The sequence below is a fragment of the Lycorma delicatula genome, chromosome 1 (genome assembly GCF_047948215.1).
Source record: "Lycorma delicatula isolate Av1 chromosome 1, ASM4794821v1, whole genome shotgun sequence".
Lineage (NCBI taxonomy): Eukaryota > Metazoa > Arthropoda > Insecta > Hemiptera > Fulgoridae > Lycorma > Lycorma delicatula.
Window position 1 is genome coordinate 392,611,883 of NC_134455.1, and position 23,955 is coordinate 392,635,837.

General features: G+C 44.2%; 1 protein-coding gene across 3 annotated transcripts in view; it reads left to right on the forward strand.

Annotated features, from left to right (window-relative positions):
• LOC142317365 (uncharacterized) overlaps positions 1–23,955 on the forward strand; it is a 116,981-nt gene that overhangs the window by 13,013 nt on the left and 80,013 nt on the right. For 2 of the 3 annotated variants that reach the window (XR_012754720.1, XM_075353867.1), the window contains exons 5-6: positions 12,018–12,056; positions 13,669–13,689. Coding sequence is in view for 2 of the 3 variants with exons in the window: in XM_075353867.1 (XP_075209982.1) it covers positions 12,018–12,056; positions 13,669–13,689 (60 nt within the window). In the remaining variant the exon portion in view is untranslated. The remainder of the gene's footprint in view (positions 1–12,017; positions 12,057–13,668; positions 13,690–23,955) is intronic. The other variant, XM_075353868.1, reaches the window with a different exon arrangement.

Consider the following 23,955-nt stretch of genomic DNA (forward strand, 5'->3'; position numbering starts at 1 on the left):
TGTACGGGGGGGGGATATCTGTAAAATTTGTTTACCAGAAGATAGTTTCAAGATGCATTTTGTACAATGCGTTGAATTGAATTGGCAGAAACCGTACATTTGAAGCTTATGATATCAGGAATTGATGAAAAAAATTAGTTTGAAGTATTTCTTTTAACTTGGCTTTTTATTTCTTTAAAAGTGGATTTAAATATTCCAGAATCCTCACGTAAATTAATAATAACTCTTAAATTGTATTTACATTTAAAATTGGTTTTATATACAGTTTGTAGTTTATATATGTAAAATAAAAGGTGTAAATTGAAAATAAATTTAACATGTGGTATTCTATTAATTAAATAGTCACCAACATATTTCCCAGAAATACAAATGTTATCAAATTTCATACCTTTGAATTTATTTATTGATCCGAATAATTTACATGAATTAAAAACAAAACAATTTTAAATATTTTTTACGACATACAAATATGCAAAAATTCCTGATAAAAATCTAGGAAACCTCAAAAATAAAGAAAACTCCTGAATAAAAAATAAAACAAAACTAATATTCAGTAGTAGAAAACTAAATAGAAAAAATCTTGTAATTGTTACAACCAAAATTTTAAACTGAAAAAGATTAAAAATTATAAAAACCTCCGATTTAAATGACAGTACGTATCAACCGGTTTACGTTCACACACAGATGTGCTTCCTAGTAAACATCAGCGCTGATGACATATTCGTGAATGTTTGGTTATAGGCTCTTATCAGAATTCATACTTTTGAAAAATTTAAATGGAGTACAGATTCGGTTGCTTAATTTACCTAAAACACTGGCTGCAGGCCAGTGTGAGTGATCGATCATAGGCTTATAACCTATGAGATTGCTTCCGGTGGCGGTCCATCAGCTACAGATTTGGGTCGCGATAATCTATGGGGCCTGGATCAGGATAGGCTACGGCGCGAGTTTTTGGCTGCCTTACAGGGGTTGGAATGGCGTATGGACCACAGAGAAGTATGTTCAACAGCTAGCCTTATATGTGTTTCGAAAGACAGGAGATCAGGTTAGGGTCCTGTCCTCCCGTCCGCAGACCTCTAATGCCCAACACACTACGGCCCCAGGGATCGCGAGGTCCACTTCGGCAAATGGTGAAAGCATCTCGATTATGGTGAAAGAGGCCTGGAAGACCTACGCCGACTTGTTGCGAAGGATGAAGGAGACTGTACCGCAAAGGAGACCTGTGAGGTTTTGTCGATAAGGAAAGGAGTTAACAAAGAGCTGTGTATCAGTGTCAAAGAGGTGTAGAAGGCAGAGGAGGAAGAATTGAAGAGCACTCTGCAGAGTAAAGTAGCCGGCCTCCAAGCTGATAATTAATCAAAAAGTAGGTAGGAGGGCGGTTGTCCACGTACATGGACATCAAGATCAAGATCTCCGAACAAGAAATTCATCTGCAATGGCGAAAGTAGTAGGAGAGGCAGAGGATTTTAAGATCACGTCGTTGCTCCCGGCTATCAGAAGCCCACATGCGCAAAGCCGTTGACAGACGAACAAATTAAGATAGGGTGGGTACAATGATATTGACCGTGGGTCCACGGTGTATGATATTGACCGTAACCTTACCGATGAGGATGTCTTATCCATCATTAGAGAACAGAACACTGATTTGGATGAAGCCGCCATCCGAAGAGACTGAAGGCTGCTCTTTAAGACGTGTAGGCGTGAGACCCAGAAATATTCCGGAGTTTTTGAAGTAGGTTCTGGTCTCTTTAATAAATTTACGTCTGCATACAGACTGATTATCGATTTTTTATCCTGCTGAGGAAAAGAGCACGTGGATGTTCAAAGATGTTTCAAGTGCTGCAGATGTGATCACAGGGATAAATTTTCTAAGTTTGCCTTTGTGTGTGCGCATTGTGATGATGAGGGCCACAAGCGTGATGACTGGTTCCATAGGTCCGAGGCTCCGGACTATGCTAAATGAAAAAGATTGCAAAAAAATCATGAGCAACCAATTGTTAGTGAAAACTGTGGCTGTTAGAAAAAAGTCGTTGAGCTGTCCTTCGATTCCTTGTATGGTTAGGTTCGGTCAACTTAATGCCCAGGATCCTTATGTAGTCCAGGTTGAGTTAAGTGAGGTTGTAGAGACACAGAGCCATACTGCATATGGGTGCTTCTGCAGCACCCGTATGTAATTAGGGGTGATCTGCAAGGCTTTCACAGCTGGAAAAGGTTTTGTGTAGGGCATACCTGTATGTCTGCTATTCTGTGGTAGTCGCTTGATAGTGTCTTTTTATGGCAGGTTTCTGACGCGCATCATGTTGTGGTCAGACTTGCCATTCGAGGACAGAACCTTCCAGTTGTTAGTTCATATTTACAATACATGGATCCCACTGAGGAACATTTTGCAAGATGGGATAGGATCATTCATTATGTGAGTAATGGTCCAATCCTTATCGGTACCGATCTTAATGCGAAATCGCTTTTCTGGCAAAGTGGGATCATTGGTCATGCCGGTGACTTAATTGAAAGTTTCATCACGCAGAAAGATTTTGAGTTCTTTAATGTTGCAGACCAGTTGGCTACTTACGTCAATATGGTTGACGAACGAAGAGCCATTTCAGGTACAAATATTGATATTATCATTGGTAGGAAAATCGCTGGCAGGATCCTTCATTGGTCTGTGGTCGTTGACTGTTCTAGCGATCTTCGATTAATAATTCTTGAAATAGCGGATGAGCTACGCGATGACCATAACGGATAAAATTTCACTCTGCGGTAGTTACGGTGGCTGAAGCTGCCATTAGTAAAGGCACTGGCCGGGAACGTATATCTCGTTGGTGGTCTCAGAATCTGATAGCAGTGAAGCAGTCTGTGAATCGACAGAATGGGTACGCAACGAGAGGGTGATCACGATTGGCATGCGGCTCTCGATGCAGAAGGAGGGCTAGGTATTTTTATAGCATTAGATCCTGTAAGCGTAATTCCTAGCGTTCCTTCGTTAAGGAATAAGGGAATAGATATCCTTGGAGCATTGTGTTAGATTCTTTAGTCATAGGCGCAGGAAAGATATTCTCTTGTCAGCTTTTCTCTTGTCAGCTTTCGACCCGCGAAGGAGTGATAATTAATAAAAACCGTCTCCTTAATACTTTGCTGAATGATTTGTTCCCGGATGACACTATGATGGGTGAGATTTCATACCTTCGGCGTGTCAGACAGGAAGTCGCGAGGCAGAAGTGCGACAGGTGATCTGCAGTTTGGTACGGCACAAGGCTCCCGAATATGATTATATCGCAGTGGAACTTTTCGTTGGAGCGTTACCAGTAGTTCTTGACCCTCTACCTAGAATGTATGATAGGGTGCTCTTCGCCCGCCACTTTCCCGCGTGTTGGAAGTGTGGCGATTTGGTATTGTTGTTCAAATTTGGCGACAAAGATGTTACTGATAGTTCTTCTTACCGCCCAATAATGTTCTTGCCTGTGATTGCGTATTAACGTTAGATTGGTCTCTGACCAGTTACTAATAAATAACCAGTATGGTTTCCGACTGGACAAGAGCACTGAAAATTAAAAAAAAGGCGATTGATATAGCTTCCTCTACATCATGCAAATATGCATTAGGGATTTTTCTGGACATATCCGGGACATTTAGTAACTTATGGTAGCCCTCTGCCCTGTTTCATATGCAGAAGCGTAAATGTACACGAAATTAATTAGAAGTGCTCTCAAGTTATTTCAGCAATCGGACCGTTTCCCTGCGTGAAGGGGGCTTAGACGTTCGTAATATCTTAACTACAGGATGCTCTCAAGGCAACGACCTGAGTCTCATTTGGATTATAGGATTCGATCCCATGTTGCGCTTGAGGTTGCCATGTGGTTCACCTCCCCTTTCGGTACGATAAGGCTCAAAAGTAACTGGGTGTTAATTTCCCCTTGATGAGGGAATGGGTATTAAAGTACCCTTGAAGGAAAGTTTCAGTTTAAGGAACATCTATAGTATGTAGCAAAAAAGGCTGCTGATGCTTTTTATGGAATCCTTAGTCATTCCTCCCGATTGGGTGTTGAATTACCGTACCATTAGTATCCTTTACAAAGGTGTCAGCGAGGCTATTATGCTGTATGCTGCGCCTGTTTGGCTCAACCCACGGTTTTTAGGTATTGCGCGAACATTTTGCCACGGGCCCAACGACTCCTCTTGCTGGTTGCTTTAGACGGTTACAGTACAGTCTCGCGGGAGGCAGTCCTTGTTATAGCCGGTGTCAAACCAGTAGATATCTTGGCTAATGATCATAAGGAACGCTAAATTTCGAAAGTACTAACCTATTGACGTTAGAAAGAAAGAGGAGTTTGAAGATCGGGGCTTTGCGTATTGGCAGGTTAGGTGGGACGAATCCCTCACAGGTCGATACACGCATGGTATATTTCCTATAGTGCCTGATTTAGGTGTGATTATAAGGGTTTCCCCAATCGATACATCACACAGTTTCTCAAGGCATAGTTCCTTTCGGGCAAGTATGGCTTGGTATAGTTTGATGGATTTGAGTCAATGCCCAGATTGTGGGACTGATGATATAATGAACAACCTCCTCTACATCTGCCCCCGATTTGAGGTCGAACGTTCACGAGCTGTTAGGGAACTTGAGAGAATACATTCCTTTCCGGAACTCTGTATTAACTGGATAATCCGTGACGAGTGGTCTATAGTGGCTGAGCTTCTTCGCGCCCATGCGGTTATGCAGGTCTGCAGAGAGAGTTTAATCGAGATATTTCATCGTAATAAAATCCCAGGTGACTAGGGTTCCGCCCTTAGCATTAGATTAATTGGATACAGGCTCATTGGCATCGTACCACGTGTATATTGGTATTGTTAGTGTTTCGATTTGGGTCTACCGCGCGGTGACCGCGCTGCCGGGATATGGTAGCCCATGTGACCGGAAGCGTAGCTTTGTTCCGTCGGCGGCAGTCTTGATTGTGACTTGGCAATGCCACGCGAGACTCCATAATAGGACCGGGAGTGTATGCGGGATTTTTTTCGCGGACCGGAATAGAGTTACTTTCCCCTTGTTAGGTGACCGAATTTGGTGAACTGATTTGGGTGTAGGTCTGAATTTCTATTTTGTGAAACACGAATTTGAATTGGTATGAGTGTAGCGCTGATTTAAATTACAACTCGTTCGTTATCTGAGGTATTCAAAGTCACGAACGGTGTTGTCAAATTTACACTAAACGCGGAGTCCACGGTTCCGCGGTCTCCGTCAGTTAGTTTGAGGCAATCATGTTAGGTTGGATGTGAAAATTTCCGTTCAGGCTTACGTAAAGGCGAAGTTTGATTTGTATTATACTGATGCAAATATTTGCCAAAGCATTTACATCGGTGGCATTCCATTCGAAGCCTGGCTGATGACGGGGAGATCTAATCAGTCAGAAGGTCTAAAAACGATCGTCGGTAATGTCCCTCAGTGCTCGGAATAGAGGGGTTGGTATGGTGGCCTGTGACGTCACAAAGTGTTTGTCTTCCCTCTACGGTGTTGGGATGCAGCGCCTACATCAGAGAATTTGAGTACAGATATTTCACGTGTTGTGGAGCGGGACACGTAGCGTCGCAATGCTCGGGTCCGGAAAGAACCGGTCTGTGTTTTACTAGCGTACGACCAGCGCACAGAAGTGAGCATTGCGAATTAGCAATAGCATGCGCGTTGTGTGGTACGGAGGGCCACCTACGTATGAGGTGTCCGACCAAAAATGAGTTTTTTGCTATTTAATTACGACCGAAAATGGTAAGCTATGGACTTCTGCTGGGAGGTGGCTAAGCGAGAGGGAGTAGATATTGTTGTTATATCAGATCCCAACGACATTGGAGGAGGGGACTTCAGTGATTGATGAATCGTGCATCCAAGTCTGCCATTAGTCTCCTTTCATTCAGGGTACCATTCGTCGGCTGTGGAGAAGGAAGCCCTTTGTTTGGGCTGACCTTGCTTGCTTGGTAGTGTTCAGCTGCTACCACTTGCCCAACACCGGGATTGATGACTGCAGAGTTTGTAGACAGTTTGGTGGAGGAGATAGCCAGGTGTAGTGGTTGACCTTAGTGAGCGCATGAACGCGCTGGGCCTAGGTTGTACTAACGGAGAAAGATAATTTATGCGGAGTCGCGTTCAGCTGTTGATCTGGCATTTGTCACCGAGGAACATATCGCTGACTACTGCAACTAGAATGTACTGTAGGAGGCGAGCCTGTCGAACTATTTGATGTTCTGGTTTGATTCCCGAGCAAGGCACCAAATTGAACCTCTAGAGAAGTTGGCCTAATCCAAGACCGGCTATGTAGCTTTAGGATCATCCTCTATGTAGCAAAGAGAATTAAACGGCATTTTGTCGGGGTCAAATCCGCAGAGTTCCTGATGGTGGTAGTGGCTGATGAATGTAGACTCTTCAGCGTGACATATATGTGACTGCAACGGAGGAACGTTTGCTGGGAGAGCACGGAGTTAAAAAGCTGCTCTCGTGTCGACAATAAACGGGATTAAGAAACGGTGTGGGAGGAATCTGTGTGAAAAGATTTACGAGGACTCGTGGAGTAAAGCATTCCAAATTGTTACTAAGCGGTTCGGTAGATCATTGCCTGTACTACGGGGAAGAGCATGTGACAACTCGTGTTACGGCACTCTTCCCGCTCGGAGAAACCCGATCTAGGGAAAGAATTGTTGCTGATCACATCCCGTCTTTCAGAATTGAAGAGCTTATCTGGGCTACAGACGGATGAAGTAGCACAATAGGCTGGTCCAGATGGAATACCGGAAATGTAGGAGGCGCCAGCAGAGCACGTTCGGTACTAAGTGGCGTTTGAAGTCAAGGATCCATCCCGGAAACCTGCAAATCACAGCTACTTTTAATCAGAAAACCCAAAACTGAGGATTCTCTGTCTTCGTACAGGCCTGTATATCTGGAGAACAACATTACTAAGTTGTTGGAGCGTATGATCGCCGTAAGGTTTCGGAAAGAAATTCGGCGTAACGGAGATCTCCTCCACGATCGACAGTTACGTTTTCGGCCTAGAAGGTCAACAGTTTATGCTGTCAATGCAGTAATGAAGGTAGTTGACAAGGTGGTGGCCGGTACCTGGAGGACCAGGCTTACACCAAACGTAATATTTCTCGATGTGCGGAACGCATTCAGCTCCCTCAGCTGGGAGTCTATCTTCCAGGCATTGAGAAGGCTGGGCGTTAGTGGCTACATGAGGAGAATAGAACTGGATTATAGCGAGGATTGGCAACTTGTATATAGGCTGGGGGACAACGAGCTGTGGTTCCGGTCTAGGCGTAGAGTGTTCCAGGACTCTGTCTTGGGACACTCTGTAACGTGGTCTATGATGAGCTACTTTGGCTACGTTACACGGGATTCTCACGGTGACTCCCTTTGCCTACGCTGATGAATTGGCCCTTGTGGTGGTGGGGAAGTCTTTTGAGGGGATGGCAAACGCTGCGAATGCAGCTATTGATAAGATTGGAAGATTGATGACGGAAAAAAGTTTGCAGCTGTCCCGAGGAAAATATGTTATCGTCTCTCTAGCTGGGCGACGGGTCCTAGCCTCAATTGCGATCAAAATAGAGGGAGAGGTGGTCCAGTCGCGGAAATCCACCAAGTACCTGAGAATTTGGCTAGAGCACAAGCAATAATTCACCCACTTTGGGAAAGAGATTAGCGAGAAGGCGGGACGAGTTGTCCAGCGTCTGGCAAGAAAGTAAAACAGATCTTTACTCTCGAACATCGGGGTATCACGAGCATCAAAAAGAAGGCTGGATGCACACGTGGTCAATGTAGACACTTGGTCAATGTTAGAGCGGACAGGCCCTCGGCCGAGGGCCTGTCCGCTCACGTGTCCTCTGCCGCTAGCTCTTTTGCGAGTCTCTCCCAGGTAATTAGGTCCCGCAGGACCTATTTCCCGCCTGCGGAAGAGGCTATGGAGACTCGCGATGCAGGCATGGCAGCATGAATGGCAGACCACTAATAAGGGAAGATCTCTGTATATATGTATACAGGATCTGGGGGGTTGGTATGCCTTGACTTCATTTTTAAGGGCGGCGGGTGCCCATGTGCTCACTAACCATATGAATTTGATGCAATATCTGTTCAGGTTTCGCCCAGCGGCTGATGAGTTGTGTGTCTGCGGCGAGGTCCAGTCGAATGAACACCTGATGTTCAGCTACCTACTCTTGTTGCGGAGGGGGGGATGCCAGAGACTGGAACTTAGATGTCAGGGAGAAAACTGGCCGTTCATAGACGGCGAGTCAATGTGGCGAGAGCCGCATTTTCGGACCGTGTGGGAGTTCCTCGATGAGGTTGCGATGTTCAACCGCCATCGTTAGATTTTTTAATTTAAATTGGATTTTACTGATTCCTATAGCGCAGCTGTGGGAAGTCTTTCTCGGAAATTATGGCTGGCCACCAGCCAGTAAAGCTCCAAGCGCTTTAAATGGTGGACAGGCACTAGCTGGCTGACAGCGACTGAGACGTGGCGGTTTAAATTGCCGTCTTTTAATATGTAACTAGATAAATTTAATTTGTAACAAGGGGTGCGCCTCCCCGATTTAGTTTTAATGTGGACAAGTGAGCGGTAGGGACACTTAAGCGGGTGCTTTACGGCAACCTGCTTAATCCGCTCACGCAAGTTAGGAGCTCATTAGGAACATTTAGGAAAACGAGGTCGCAAATCTGTTTCAGAGGCACAGTAGCAGTTTTTTGGCACGGACATTTGCTCTATGCTTTAGGGCGACTGAATGGGGTGGTGGCGGGAGAGATGCCAGCTAACCAACAATATCCCCACGAGGAAATAGATCATCAATGATACGTGTGATCTCGTTACGTTCCCTTGTAATCGGTTCACTGGGTCCCAGAGCCCTTTTTACTATCAGTATATACGGTCTCCCCCATGGGTCTGTGTCTTTTTCCGCCAATAGTCACCTCTAGCAGGATTTCTTGGAGTCCCTAATCATCGCTCTGAGTTGCCTCCTGTGATCTTTGTGAAGATTGTATCTCTGTGAAGTTGGGCTTTGTATAACTCTCTCAACGAATCCAGGTGCGCATGTGTTGTCAGCCTCCTTTATTTGTGGCTCTCTTTTCTTTTCTCCTATTTCTGGGGTTCCACCAGTATACAGGTGGATGAACCCTGCATGGATATCTTCTTGGAAGTGTGTTATCACACACCTCTCTGAGTGAGTTGATCAGGTATCTTGCTTTCCCTTCAGCTGCAGCTATCGCAGTAATGTTAAGTGTCCCAGTGAGTGCCTCCTTGTCCAGCGTCCTGGTACTCCAGCCAGTTGCCATTGTCCTACCATTTCCATATCTGTCACCGTCAGTAACCGACATGATTATAGGCTGGTGGTCACTGGCGGAGTACCCCTCCCATACTCTGCAACCATGAACTCGAACGGCCAGATCCGGGGTAGCAAATGTGATGTCGACTATAGAACCCGTCGACCCTCTCATGAATGCGTATACAGCACCATTATTGAGGCCTACCAGATCTAGAGCCGCGATAGTCTCCATGATGATTCTTCCTCTAAAATCATCCTTCTAGACGCCATGCAATGAACGAGGTGTTAAAGTCACCGGCCATCATGTCACCGGTCGGTGTGTGAGCAGCCTGAAGGTGCCTCGTGATGGTTGTCAAGATCAATGTATATCTCTCATCACTTATGTTTGGTGAGATGTAACAAGGGTAGTAGTACACCGGTTCTACTGTTGCCCTGACAAATCCCGTTCCTTGGTATATATCTCTAACCGGTATTTGTCTGCTCATCCATATAGCCGCAGTCCTTTATTCAGACAGTATCCCCCCGGGCGGGGACGAGTGACGTACGGTTCGGAGATGAGTGCTATATCTGCGCCCATCTCCGATGCGTATCTGATCATCATGTCATTGGCCAGTTCCGCATGATTCAGGTTGGCTTGTATTATCTGTACGTTCATTTCATTGCCGTAGTTTGTCCAAACCTCTCCCGGTTACTACTAGTATTCATCTTGCCAGCCCCCTGGAACACAAGAAGGAGCCGTTGCGGTGCACCTCCGTGTCACATGTTAAGCATTTTGATGTCACGGCGCAATCAGCCACCCTGTAGCCTACGCTACCACAATTAAAACAGGCTTCTGACCTGTCAGCGCCGCTACAGTTCCTGGCGGTGTGGCCCGTCTCGTAGCAGCGAAAGCACTGCAGAGGCTGTTCTCTAATGTACACTCTGCATGATACCAGGCCAATCCTCACTCTGCCTCTCCTCACGATTAACTCTGTCATTGGCTCTGGTAGCTGACAGAAGGTAACTTGTGTCTCGTCATCGCCAGTTCTTGTTGTATTACGTATATTGTCGGGGAGCTCAGAGGTTGTAATCTACCTCAGACCATGTGTTATTAGTGTTAATGTCAGCCGGAGGCAGTCGCAGTCTGTGTTGCCACCTCCTCTGTTTGTTTCTTTCCTGTAGTGAGGGTACTACCGCTTACCATTCTTCTTAATTCTTTTACTGTGCTGCTTAGTCCCCCATCAACCTCTTTTATGCTTCGTTTTACCTACTTATCGATGCTTTTCCGGAGGTCAGATTCCAGCCTTTCCAATTCCACGACAAAGTCCTCGAGTTGTTTCGGAAGCTCCTCTTCCCAGTTGGAGGTTTTCTTTATGTCTCTTTCTATATTTTTTCTAACATCTGTACTGTGACGGGGATGAAACCCCCTAGGCTGTGCAACACGCTGGTACTGGCCTTAACAGGCGTAGCCTTCATGTCAGCATGCCTCTCTGATCTATTCTTCGGCATTTAAAAAAAAAAAGTGGGGGATCTTTTGGGGGATCCGGCTTGGAGCTCAAAGGGATTTTGGGCCGGGTGCCCTGAAGCTCTTTTGGGGTTGGGGGCCCTGGAGCTGCGTATAGAGTACAGTTCACTGTACTCTAGCTAAGTTTTAAAATTTAAGTGAACTAAACCTATAATTAATCTTTCGAACGATTCACTATTTAAGAACAAAGATTTTTGTTTTTGGCAAATTACACTCTATCCACCCACGATTTTGTGCACAACTTTCTAAAAACCATGTGTTTGTAATACTACATTAAAACGTTTATATCTCGCTCAACATTACACCTACAAAGACGAAATGTAAACCTACATGTGTCTTATCCTATATTTAATGCTTTTAACGCTAAAAATGTGATACTGTCAAATAATTATTAACCTACAACTTTGTGCCACGTCATGGCATGGGTTAATATTATAGCTAACTTAAAAATACCTTTATTTGTTAAATTAACAAACGAAAAACATTTCAAATGTCGATTACTCACGTATATTGTTGTTTTATACACACTAACACTTAAACTGACAACTAAAAAATACCACTGAAGATAGGATTTAACGGCGGAGGGAAAATCACCTCGTAGTGGTAAGGTGCATTTTCGGTCTCTTCTACTCTGGGGGCTTGAAGCGGGCGCAAAGTAAGATCGAACAGGCGAGTCGAGACTTGGAGACCCGTTAGAATAAGGCCGCTTAGAATAATACACTTCCCTGGGCTGTGTAATACTTGTACACAGCCCAGGAGACTAAATGTAGGATCCAGCCCGAGGAAGAAGGTAAAAAAAAAAAAAAAAAAGAAACTCCTACTTAATTTAAATGACACAGATTAACTATTGTCAAGACATCAACTTTCATCCTCTAATTATAATAACTCTGCACGGTGTTTATCGTATACGTTTAATTTTATCTTCTAAGTAAACCTGTCGCAAAATTTTGCAATGAAAATTGTTGTTGCAGTGTTGGTTAAATCAACACTGGAACAGGTACCTACATTACGTAAAATTTAGAATTCTGTTGAAATCGCCCAATCCCTTTAAAAATTACAAGGGAGTGAAGAAAGCAAATTTAGTCGAAAAAATACACTTCTGGTGATAAATAATTGTATTACTATATATAAGGCATTAATATTAAGATATAATAGGAATATTTTATTCCTTCTTGATTTCATTTCATTTATTATTTTTTTTTTAATTTATGTGTTTACTGTACAGGAATAAATACAATATTTCTCTACAGTACCTGAATGATCAGTAAGTATTTTTATTGAGCAATTTTTCCTCCTAATTTCTTTTCTCCTCATTTCTTTGAAATTCTTTGATCCTTCTCTCAAGTGTTAATATTTTACCTCTCTAATACTATACCTGCTTTTTATTTTTTGTTTTTTTTGTTTGCTAGTTCTCTTTCTATCAACCGTCCGTCTTTCCATTATGGATACTCTTCTAATTCAATCATATTTCACGAAGCTTTTCGTTTTATTACAAAATTGGACTGGGAAATTTACTTTTCGTTACTACTTCGAAGGTATTTTCCGTTCTGTTCAAAAATAATATTACACCTCACCTCCCTCACTCACAAATCCTATTTTATTTTTTGAGACTTGTCTATATTTTAATAGTATTTATATGCTTTCTAACAAAATAAAAAAAATAAAAATATAAAATAAAATAAAAATTCAAAAAATACAAAAATATACAAAATATACAAAATATACAAAAATATACAAAATAAAATAAAAATATAAAAATTTATACAATCACCTCCTAAAAAAACTAAACAAGTAAAAAATCTCATAAATATTATATTTCTATACTCAGATAAAAAAAATAAAGAGAATCTAAAAGATCTATATTCAACATTAAATCCAGAAACCAATTCTGACTCACCCTCAGAAAAATCAAATGGAGAACGATTAGTTTCAGCTAAAATACAAGAAAGAAAAATTATAAATAAAGGAAAAGAAAAAAAAATAAACCAAACATCCAACTGAAAATAACAAAAATAATTCAAATTAAAAGATTCACAATATAAAATGAAACAAAAAATAACTAAAAAAAAAACAACTTCATAAGAAATTCTTTGGGAAATTCTACGTATACAACCCAATAAAGAATAAACAGAATTAGATGACCAACCAGCAATTATAATAAAATAAACACCCAAACAAGTTTAATGTAATTTATAATGTTTCGCTTACAAACATTTATAATTATTGTAATATTTCTATTATTATTTATTTTTATCATAAACTCAAAAAATTATTTATTTTTATCCAGTATGTAACGTGTGATCAAAACTTTCTGTGTTCTGTAACTGGATTGGTCTCTTTGGTTGTAAATAACAATACAGCAAGATCCATCCATTTCGTTTTTCATTACCGTCTTATTTCTATGCTATAAGAGTCTGGAAATTACCTAGACATAAAAATTGCTATAAATAGGTATTTCACATAATTAGACTAATAGGCAAAGATTATTTCATTTTTATAAAATAAGTAATAATAAAATATAAACTACACTGAAACCGTTATCTAAATGAGCTATTATAATCTAAACCGGTTTTCTTAGAAGCCTACTTGCTTATTATTACATTTATACATAGTGTTATTATATAGTTACTTTAAAATAATAACTATTTATAAATACTAACATCAAATTTACTAAAAAGATAGTTGAATATTGCCCAAATGTAAGTTTGGAGGAACGTAATAGTTTTCACACGATAATAAAAAGTATTTCTAATGAAAGTGACGATTAACGGTAGAAATTACTGTGTCATATATTTTTAAATTATAAAAATCTTGATTGTTTTTATTTTATTTTAACAATGTTCATGTGGATTTACATATTTCTTTTTGTTTTACAGCATATATTTTCAAAATAATTAGTAAGTACAGAAAAGAAAGTGTATTATTATTATTATTATTATTATTATTATTATTATTATTATTATTATTATTATTATTATTATTATTATTATTATTATTATTATCATTATTATTATTATTACTATTATCATTATCTCTTCAAAGCTCAAACAATTGAATGAAAAAAAGAAAGAAAGACCCCAGCCAGCTTAAACTAGGCATGGGATCTGGACTTTTCTTTGCTATGGAAAAGTAAATACAGGTTATTAATCAAATATTACACGACCGAAGTGACTGAAGCCTTGAGCATCCGAATATGCAGATTAATCAGCGGCTCAAGACAGAAGTTATGTACTTCCTCACGTATGCGCATGTGTTCAAAATAACCTCTGCGTGTGTAGTATGAAGGTCTCGAGTTCCGCATGAAAAAAACTAGAAATACATTAAAGAACGAACTTCAACCATTCATCCTTACTTTCAGACAAAATCCATGGGAGACCGTGTTTTTTAAGCCCCTCTTTCTTCACGTATTTTTTCGGTAAACTCACTTTTTAAAGAAATTAAAGAGTTTATCACTGAAAGAACATTGGTCGTGATAGTTGTTACACTTAACATTTTCAGCATTGGCTATTTCTTATTTGTTTATTAAAAATTTAATCTCATCAAATAGAAATGCACCTGCAAAATTTACCAAATCTGACGTTGATTTTTTACCATTTTCGCCTACAAGTTTCCCTCTAATAAACAAAAAACTATCGCCGGTTGAGTATATATATATCCTTTATTACAACGATTGTAATTTCTGCACCATTACCGAATTTGTTAAAAAACGGATAATGATTATGGTATTGCTTATACGTCAATGAAATATCTTGACATATAATTTTTCAACGCTTAATTAATTTATTATGTAATCTATATTAGAAAAAATTAATTTTTAATTTCAATTCTTTATTGCTTAATTCACATTACAGATTTTAATTTTGCATTTACAATTTCAAGACCTAAAAATTTTAGTTTTAATCAACTCGTATTTAAATAAAGGGCGTTTCGATCTTAAATCTATTAATTTTTTTCTTTTTACTATATTTATTCTTAATACTACCACCTTTTTTTCATTTTAATCCCACAACCTTCTTTAGTTTTAATGTACTGACATATATAGATTAAGTTTCATTTCGTTCGTTGCAGAGAAAGCTGCTGCTGTTTGTTTCAGTTAATCTGCTATCCGTTGCCACTGATTGCACGTTTCCAAGCCTGTTCTAATCAACCCGCCGGGTTGGTCTAGTGGTGAACGCGTCTTCTCAAATCACCTGATTTGGAAGTCAAGAGTTCCAGCGTTCAAGTCCTAGTAAAGTCAGTTATTTTTACACAGATTTGAATACTAGATCGTGGATACCGGTATTCTTTAGCGGTTTGGTTTTAATTAACCACACATCTCAGAAATGGTCGAACTGGGACTGTACACGTCTACACTTCATTTACACTCATACATATCATCCTCATTCATTCTCTGAATTATTATCTGAACGGTAATTACCGGAGACTAAACAGGAAAAAGAAAACCTGTTCTACTCAAAATTTATCGACTGCCAATCTTGTTTTCGTGTCTGAATTTTTCGAATAAGTTAGTTACATCGCGTAATTTGCAAGCATCATCCAATTTATTTATGCCTTTATCATTGCGTTTTAATTTTTTATTTAATGGTGTACCCGGTCAGCAATAATTGTAACCCGACATATGTGCTTCAACATGTAATAAATGTATAGCTTAATTGATTACTGAACCAATAATTCCACCACATTTTTTATATTCTTTTTCTACATATCTATATGTCAAAAAAAAAAAAAAAAAAAAAAAAAAAAAATATTTTTATTCAAATGCATTATCGGTATAAAATTGCAAATAAGATTTAGGCCCCTTAGATTTGAGGGTGAAAATATTTCATATAAAGCAACAAAATAGGATAAATTTATTGATGAAATAGATCTGGCCAACCCTTGAAGTTCTTCACCGGCTGGCCAGCCAATCAAATAAATGTATTATATTACTAATTAAACTTTTTTCGAATCTCTTCAACTTTCTCCACATTATTTCGTGTTCTATGATCGATTGTGAAATCAACAATTTGGCATCGTTTATTAAATTATTTTAACCTTTTATTGAATGCTACCATTATAGTTTCTACATAAAAACCATGCCTGTTATATATTTTAACTTAACATGACTTTTATTTTGACTCAATCATTTGAGACCGACAAACTGTTCCCTGAGACTATATATATTGTTTTCTATTCGGTAAACATATTTTTAACCCGCTGAAAATTGACAGCGTCGCCATCTTCAATTAGATTCGAATCAATACAAAATCTAAGATTTTTTATATCATAATTTCCATCGTCTGTGATCGATAAATCGACCCCAGAATGGCCTGTAATAATTATCTTTTATTGTTTCTAGCGCCTTATTTTAAACTGACCTTTCTATCTATAAAAAATAAAAATTAAAATCAAATACTCTACTAAAATTCAACTACTTTCAATTCGTTAATTGTGTATATAATTTAATTTGTGTTTCCAGCATTATATTCACCCATTAAAGTGAACAATCTATCCACCAATTTCTTTGGATCATAATAATATTGGTGGATTGGGTAACAATTTATTAGCGCATGTAAGAAATCACTACTAGTAAATGATGTCGATGGTGTTTTTTATGGTGAAATTTATTAACCTGTTTTTTAGAATATTTTAGAATATGTTTGTGCTAAATACAAACAATCAATATCGCAATGACGGCCTCTGGCAAAATAATCACCGACATTGCTTTATTTTTCTTTAATTACATCATCGAAAATCATTATTGAATGCGGTTTAGGCTCTTCCGGTGATATAAATTGATCAATTTCAGTATGTTCATAGTAACCGAATTCTGGATTTAATATCATCAGTTCCAAAGGTGTTCTATACAGAGTTTGCTGTGATTTGCATGGCGTTTCTCTCACCACCAACCAATTCGGTCGCCTTAAAGCATAAAACCGAATGTCTGTGCCTCATACGGTAAATGAATCTCGAGTCACGACATACTGACTCGCCGCTTTTGAGTGGAAAATTTTCCCCTTGACCTCTAGGTTCAATCGAACAACATATGTTCGTTAGTCTGGATATCCCCTCAGATGCAAAGCTCATCAGCTGCCAGGCGGAACCGAAACAAATACTGGTTCAAGTTCGCGTGGTTGGAGAGCATCTGGGAACCCGTTCCCCTTAAAAACGAAGGAGAGGCATACCATCCTCACAAGTCATGTATAAATCTACACAAGGACCTTCCCGTAATCGTGGTATGCCATCCTTAATGCCATTCATCCATAGCTGTAAAGCCTCCTTCTCAGGCAGGAGATGGGCAACTGAACGAAATTTAGAATCGGTGCATTGTGATAAATGTTCCGCTCCGGTACAGGTCCGGCTCGAAACCACATCCCAAATACCTCATCCTCCTTGCCTCGTTGCAACTTCCACACGGACGCAACATAGGAGGCCAAGAAGCCATACTTTCGAAGACAGCTCGGTACACCATGTATAAATGGTTTCTCAACAGCCCGTAATTGCCTAATGTGGTTGCTTAACAGTAACTTCTCATAAAAAAAAATACCTAGGTACTTATGTACCTTAACTCGGCTGATTAGATAGTCTTTATACTTATTGTAGGGGTTACAACTATACGATAATTTGTCTCACACTTGCGAAGCATAAACTTCGTCTTGGGCACAGAAATATTTGAATTTTGCATGTCCATTCAGCCCTCCGCGGTCGACAATGCCGCCTGCGCCCGGTCTTTTAGCTGCGGTCGTCAATTACCACGAACTAACAGGAGACAGTCATCGGCGAAATCCTGGGCCGTGACGCTTTCTGGAAATGTCAGTAAAGAAATATTGCGACGTTTCAACTTATAGAGGACAGAACTCTAACACAAGGAAGGAAACACTGCCTCTATATCTGTAAAAATTGCCAAAAGATATTTACAGTCGGGGGCTTTCAACTCAGCAAGTGAACTTAAGATGCAATCCTCGATGCCAAACCCCTTTCAAGAAGCCAGGCCTCGATTTAAAAATAGTTCATATCGATATTTTCCCTGGGCCTTTCAAAAACCAGCCTTTTCAGCAACTTACCGATAACCGGCAAGAGGCTGATGGGTTGAGAACTACTAACTTCTCTAGGATCCTTTCCTGATTTTAAGAGCACCTTCACCAAAGCCAATTTTCAGCAAGCCGGAAAGCAGCCCCAGCTTAGCCACCCGAGAACAGCCTGCCAAGCGGCTCTCTTATGAAAGCTGATAAGAGGACATCTTTCCTGTCCTTATGTCCAAGCCCCTATAAACTACACCCCGAAAGATCTCTTTTTCCTTGTTCTTGAACGAAGGAATGCCAAGAATTACACTTGGAGGACCAAATTTCATGGAAGTTCCTAGCCTTCCTTCTGCAGTAATCCGCAGTCAGGGCCGCACGCCGAACGCGATCACTCTCTTGTTGCGCAGCTCTTCTGCGTCGATCCACAGACTCCTTCATTGCTTTCAAGTTCCGAGACCACCAACCAGATATATGTTCCCGGCCACTGCCTCTAGGTCTGCTGGCTTCAGTTGCCGTCAACACTGTAGAAGTGAACTTTTCTGTCATCTAATGGCATGCCGACAAGGTCTCGAGAAAAAACATCCAGCCCAGACTCCAACAAAACGGAGAATTTTGGCCAGTCTGCCGTCAAAGCTCAGGAGGAGGCCATAGATTTACTAATGCACACTAGAGTTCCGCAGGGGTTGGTCTTGGGGCCCTTGTTCTGCATTATTTTCTTTGACGGGCTACTAAACGGTGAATTCCCGGCAGGCGTACAGGTGATAGCATACGCCGATGATCTGGCGGTCCTAGTCGAAGGCAAGTCAGTCATGGAGGTGCGCGATAGGGCGAACGCCGCTGCTAACACGATACATGAATGGTTGTGCTCTAGGGGTCTCGAATTGGCAGAAGAAAAGTGTCCGTGTATCACCTTCACTGGCAGAAGGATCTTGGAGCCCACGGATGTTAGAATTAATCACAAAGTCATCGAGGAGGTTAATTACCTGAAATACCTGGGAGTTACTTTACGAAAGAACTGTAAATACACCGAGCACATTAACAGTGTTTTTCAGAAAGTGGAGGGAATGATCAAAAGCCTTAACGTCCTGATGTCATCACAGAGAATCCCTAGGGCTTCTAAACGAAGACTAATTGCGGTCTAAAAACACGGCGAAGTGGAGTACTATCTGATCCAGTTCCTCACAGGGCATGGATGCTTTAACAATTACTTGCACAAGGTTGGTAAGGGAGAATATCCTGGGTGCATGTACTGTGGGGAGCTGGATGACGCTGAACACACTTTCTTTGATTGTAACAGGTGGGCCGAGTTTAGGTTTAATGCGGCTCTTACAGGGTTGGAACCAACAGTAGAATTCATGCTAGTTAGTGAAGAAAATTGGAGAAGAGTCACTGACTTCGTCAAAAGAGTTATCTCCAAAAAGAATGAAGACGAGTGAAGAATGGGTTGTTAGTCAGTTTAGGGTAGGGCAGACAGCCCCAGCGGTGAGGATCGGCATGCCGAGGTGTGTTGGTCCCGATGAGCCGCTGGAGACTCCAAGGGAATTAGATAGGGTTTATTAAAATAAGTGAACTAAGAAAAGACCCGACACCACACCACGATATACTTTAAATAAATGGACCGGCCCAGGGGATTTGAGAGAAAAAAAAATTCAACAGGAATGTCACCCCACCAATACTCGGCTTAGAGCCGAGAGATGATTGGCAACTTTACCGGGTTGGATAACTGTCTTGTTCTGGCAGCTTCCGTATGCAGAACACACAGATGTTATTTTCCTTTCCACGTCTCACTTCAACGTTTTCTTTATAACCTCCACGATCTTTTACTTTTTAGTATCGATGTCTAGGTCTTTAACATGCAAAATTAACCTTTTTAATCGAGTTCTAGCGGTGGACTCGGGGTCCCCGAAAGAAGAGCTGGCCCGGCAGATCGTGGAGGGCCTCCAGAAAATCGAAGGTGTCGCAGGCGCAGTGATCCCCGTATGGGCATTGGCGGGGAACACCATGAACATCGCACGGCGCCTGCAGGAGTACCTGGCCAGGAGAGACGGTTCCCGGAGGGCCATCTTTGCGACCAGGGAAGAGGGTCACAGAAGGCGGCAGGAGGCCAAGCCGACGACGCCGACCAAGACGGTAGTTATAAGGAAGGAGGGCCTGACTTTCGCCCAGCTGCTCCGAGAGGTAAAGGCGGGGACTGGCGACGAGCTTGCGGGGGCAGTGGTCTCCGCAAGAAAAGGACGCGGGGAGGGCCTGGAAATAAAGATTTCCGACGCGGCCGGAGAAGCCAAGGCCCTTTCCGAGGGTATCCAAGGTCGCCTCCAGGGGGTGACGGTTACCCCGGGAGGCAGAGGAGAGTGGCCCGTACCAGTGACGGTCAAGGGCCTTGACTGCGAGGTGACAAAGGAGGAGTTGTTGCAGGCAGTCAAGGACGCGTTGCCCGGAGAAGACCACTGGGCAACTAAGGTGACGTCGTTGAGACCAGCGTACGGGCAGTCTCAGAATGCGGTGGTGGTCCTCGCCAGGCGGGCGGCTGAGGCTCTAGTGGCCAAGGAGAAAGTGCGCATCGGGTGGCAGTCGTGCCGTGTGTTCCGGTAGGAAGCTGATCCCAGATGCTATCGCTGCTGGGAGCACGGACACAGGGCGGCTGAATGCAAGGGGCCGGACAGGTCGAAGGCCTGTTTTAATTGCGGAGGAGCGGGCCATCTGAGACGGGACTGCAGGGAGAAGCCGAACTGCATCAAGTGCGGACAGTCGGGACACGGCTTCGGTGATCGGAGGTGTAGAGGGGCAAACACCACGCGATGAAGCTCCTCTACATCAACGCCAATAGGAGCGGTCTCGTCCACGACCTCCTGTGGGAAGCGGCCTCCAATGACGGAGCGGACTTCGCCCTTGTGGCGGAGCCGAACGGCCGCGTGATCAGGGACAAAGGCTGGCTGATCGACCGTAGGTAAGATGCGGCATTGAAGGACCTCACGGGGAAATATGCGGTCTCCCACCAACATCGGGGAGACGGGTTTGTTAGGGCTAGGGTGGGGGAGATCTACGTGTACTGCTGTTATATCTCCCCCAACTCCACGTGGGCAGGCTACGTGGAGTTCCTTAGCAACCTAGGAGACGATCTGAGGAGGGCTGGGGTTCCCGCCCTCGTCGTGGGGGACTTCAATGCGAAGATCGCTGAAGTAGGAGGAGGAGTCACCGACGAGCGGGGAGAGGAGTTAGCGGAGCTAACCGCCTCGCTCGGGTTAGTCAGCCTTAACGATGACACCCCCACCTTCTGGAGGGGTGTCAGAGGATCGGTCCTTGATCTCGTGTACGCTACGGAAGCTGTGGCCAGAAGAGTCGAGAGGTGCGAGGTTCTGGGAGACTAACTTGGAAGTGACCACAGGGGGATACGGATCCAACTTGGTGGCCCGCGACCGAAGGAGAGGCCGGCGGCATGGTTTTTCGACGAGCGTCACATACCGGGGCTCCGGAGGCGGCTTGCGGATCGCTTCTTAGAAGAATACCCGACGGAGCCAGAAGGGCTTGCGGAAGCGGTCCAGCAGGCCTGCAATGAAGAACTGGCAGCTAGAAGGAGCCCGCGGAGGAGGGTGTACTGGTGGACCGCGACGATAGGAGAGATACGGGCGAACGTGCAGCGTCTTCGGCGTCGCCTTAACAGGAGCAGAGCAAGGGAGAGGGACGACGTCGAGGAGCTGGCGCGCGGCCTGAAGGCAGAAAGGAACCGCCTGAAAAGGGAGATCCGGAAGGAGAAGGGCGAGTCGTGGAAGAGGCTTGTTGACCAGCTACAGGAGGACCCTTGGGGGCAAGCCTACAAACTTGTCACCAAGCGATTGGGAAGACGACTGCCGATCATCGCCGGGGACATGATCGACGGTATAGTCGACTCGCTCTTCCCCAGTTTACCGGAGGTGGAGTGGAGAGTGGCGCCGATGGACGACGTAAGAAGGATCTCCCTTCCAGAACTCCAGTGAGCCGCTGCGAGGGTGAACATCAAGAAGAGCCCGGGCCCAGACGGGGTGCCGGGGGCAGTGGCTCGGATGGTTGTGGAGGCGTTCCCGTGGTTGGTGCTGGACTGTTTGATCAGTGCCTTCGTGCGGGGCGTTTTCCCGGCGTGCTGGAGGGTCGCGCGTCTGGTTCTGTTGCCGAAGCCGGGCCGAGCCCTGGGCGATCCTGGAGCATTCAGACCGGTGTGCCTGCTTAGCACACTGGGTAAGATCTACGAAAGGATCGTCGAGGGTAGGTTGACGGCGGAATTAGAAGCGGGGGGGGGGGGGTCTATCCCCTCGCCAATACGGATTCCGGAGAGGAAGATCTACGGTCCACGCAGTACGGGGGGTGATGCGATTCGTGGATGATGCCGCCGGTGGGACCTGGAGAACCAGGAGGATTCCTGGATTAGCAGGAGCAGCCTCCTATGGATCGACTCCAGCTTCCGACGATATTTCCCCACGCCGACTGCCCTGCTCCATGCAGGGGCCGCGTAGAGCAATACAGAGGTCACCGTCGTCGCGATGACCTTCCTCCTCTTCTCTGTTGGCCCTGCTGTGTTTGCCATGAGGCGAGAGATCGCTGCTAAGAGGCGTTCACCCTTCAGCACTGCCTCTTCGACGTGGGGCCCGAATGAACGGTTCTTGTCCACCCAGACCCCAAGATACTTCGCCGTCCGCACCCGTCGTATCTCCTCACCGTCGATAGCCAGATGTATCTCCCTCAGAGGCCGCCTTCCTGCGAGCACGACCGCCTCTGATTTCTCTGGGGCTATCGACAGCCCGTGCTCGGTCATCCAGTCATGAACGCCTCTCAGCGCCTCATTTCCTTTCTGCTCGACCTCCCGCTCCGTTGCTCCTTGAATCAGCAGGGCCAGGTCATCCGCGAATCCGATGACCTCCACCCCCTCGGGATACTGCTGCCGCAGCACTCCGTCGTACGTTATGTTCCACATCAGCGGCCCCAGAACTGATCCTTGTGGGACTCCCGCTTGCATGTGGAACACCCGCTGTCCGGCATCAGTATCAGCGTGAACTCTCCGGTCGCTCAGGTACTCCTTTATTATGTGTTGGAGCTGACCGGAGATCCCTCGCTCCACTAAAGCCTGCCCTATGATCTCCCAGGGCAGGCTATTGAACGCGTTGCGCACATCGAGTAGCACCAGGGCCGGAATCCTCCTGGGCTGGATGACCGAGCACGGGCTGTCGATAGCCCCAGAGAAATCAGAGGCGGTCGTGCTCGCAGGAAGGCGGCCTCTGAGGGAGATACATCTGGCTATCGACGGTGAGGAGATACGACGGGTGCGGACGGCGAAGTATCTTGGGGTCTGGGTGGACAAGAACCGTTCATTCGGGCCCCACGTCGAAGAGGCAGTGCTGAAGGGTGAACGCCTCTTAGCAGCGATCTCTCGCCTCATGGCAAACACAGCAGGGCCAACAGAGAAGAGGAGGAAGGTCATCGCGACGACGGTGACCTCTGTATTGCTCTACGCGGCCCCTGCATGGAGCAGGGCAGTCGGCGTGGGGAAATATCGTCGGAAGCTGGAGTCGATCCATAGGAGGCTGCTCCTGCGCACATCTTGTGCGTATCGAACAGTCTCCTACGACGCGATCTGTGTTGTCGCGGGGTCCCCACCGATTGACTTATTGGTGGAGGAGCGATGTTTGCGATTCGGTGGGGTCTCCAAGGAAGAGGCGAGGGCGCAGATCCTGGATCGATGGCAGGAGAGATGGTCGGCGAGCCAGGTGGGCCAATGGACCAGACGCCTGATACCGGACGTGAGAGCATGGGTGGGGCGGCGACATGGCGAAGTGAACTACTTCCTCACCCAGCTGCTCACGGGCCACGGCGATTTCGGCAGTTACCTGCATAGGTTCAAACGCAGAAGATCGGCAATGTGCAGGTACTGCGACGAAGTGGACACGGTCGAACACACTTGGTTCGACTGTGTCCGGTGGGACGTCGAGAGAAGGCGTGTGACGGCGTTCTCACCCGACGATGTCATCGGGCGGATGGTCAGGTCTAGGGAGCATTGGCAGGAGATGGTAGGCCTGGCTCACGCCATCTTGGACTCAAAGGCCAACGAGGAACCCCCTCGGCTGCGAGCGCGTCTCTGAGGAAGATTGGTCGGCGTCGATTCATAATTTGTTTGTTGTTTGATTATTCTTTTTG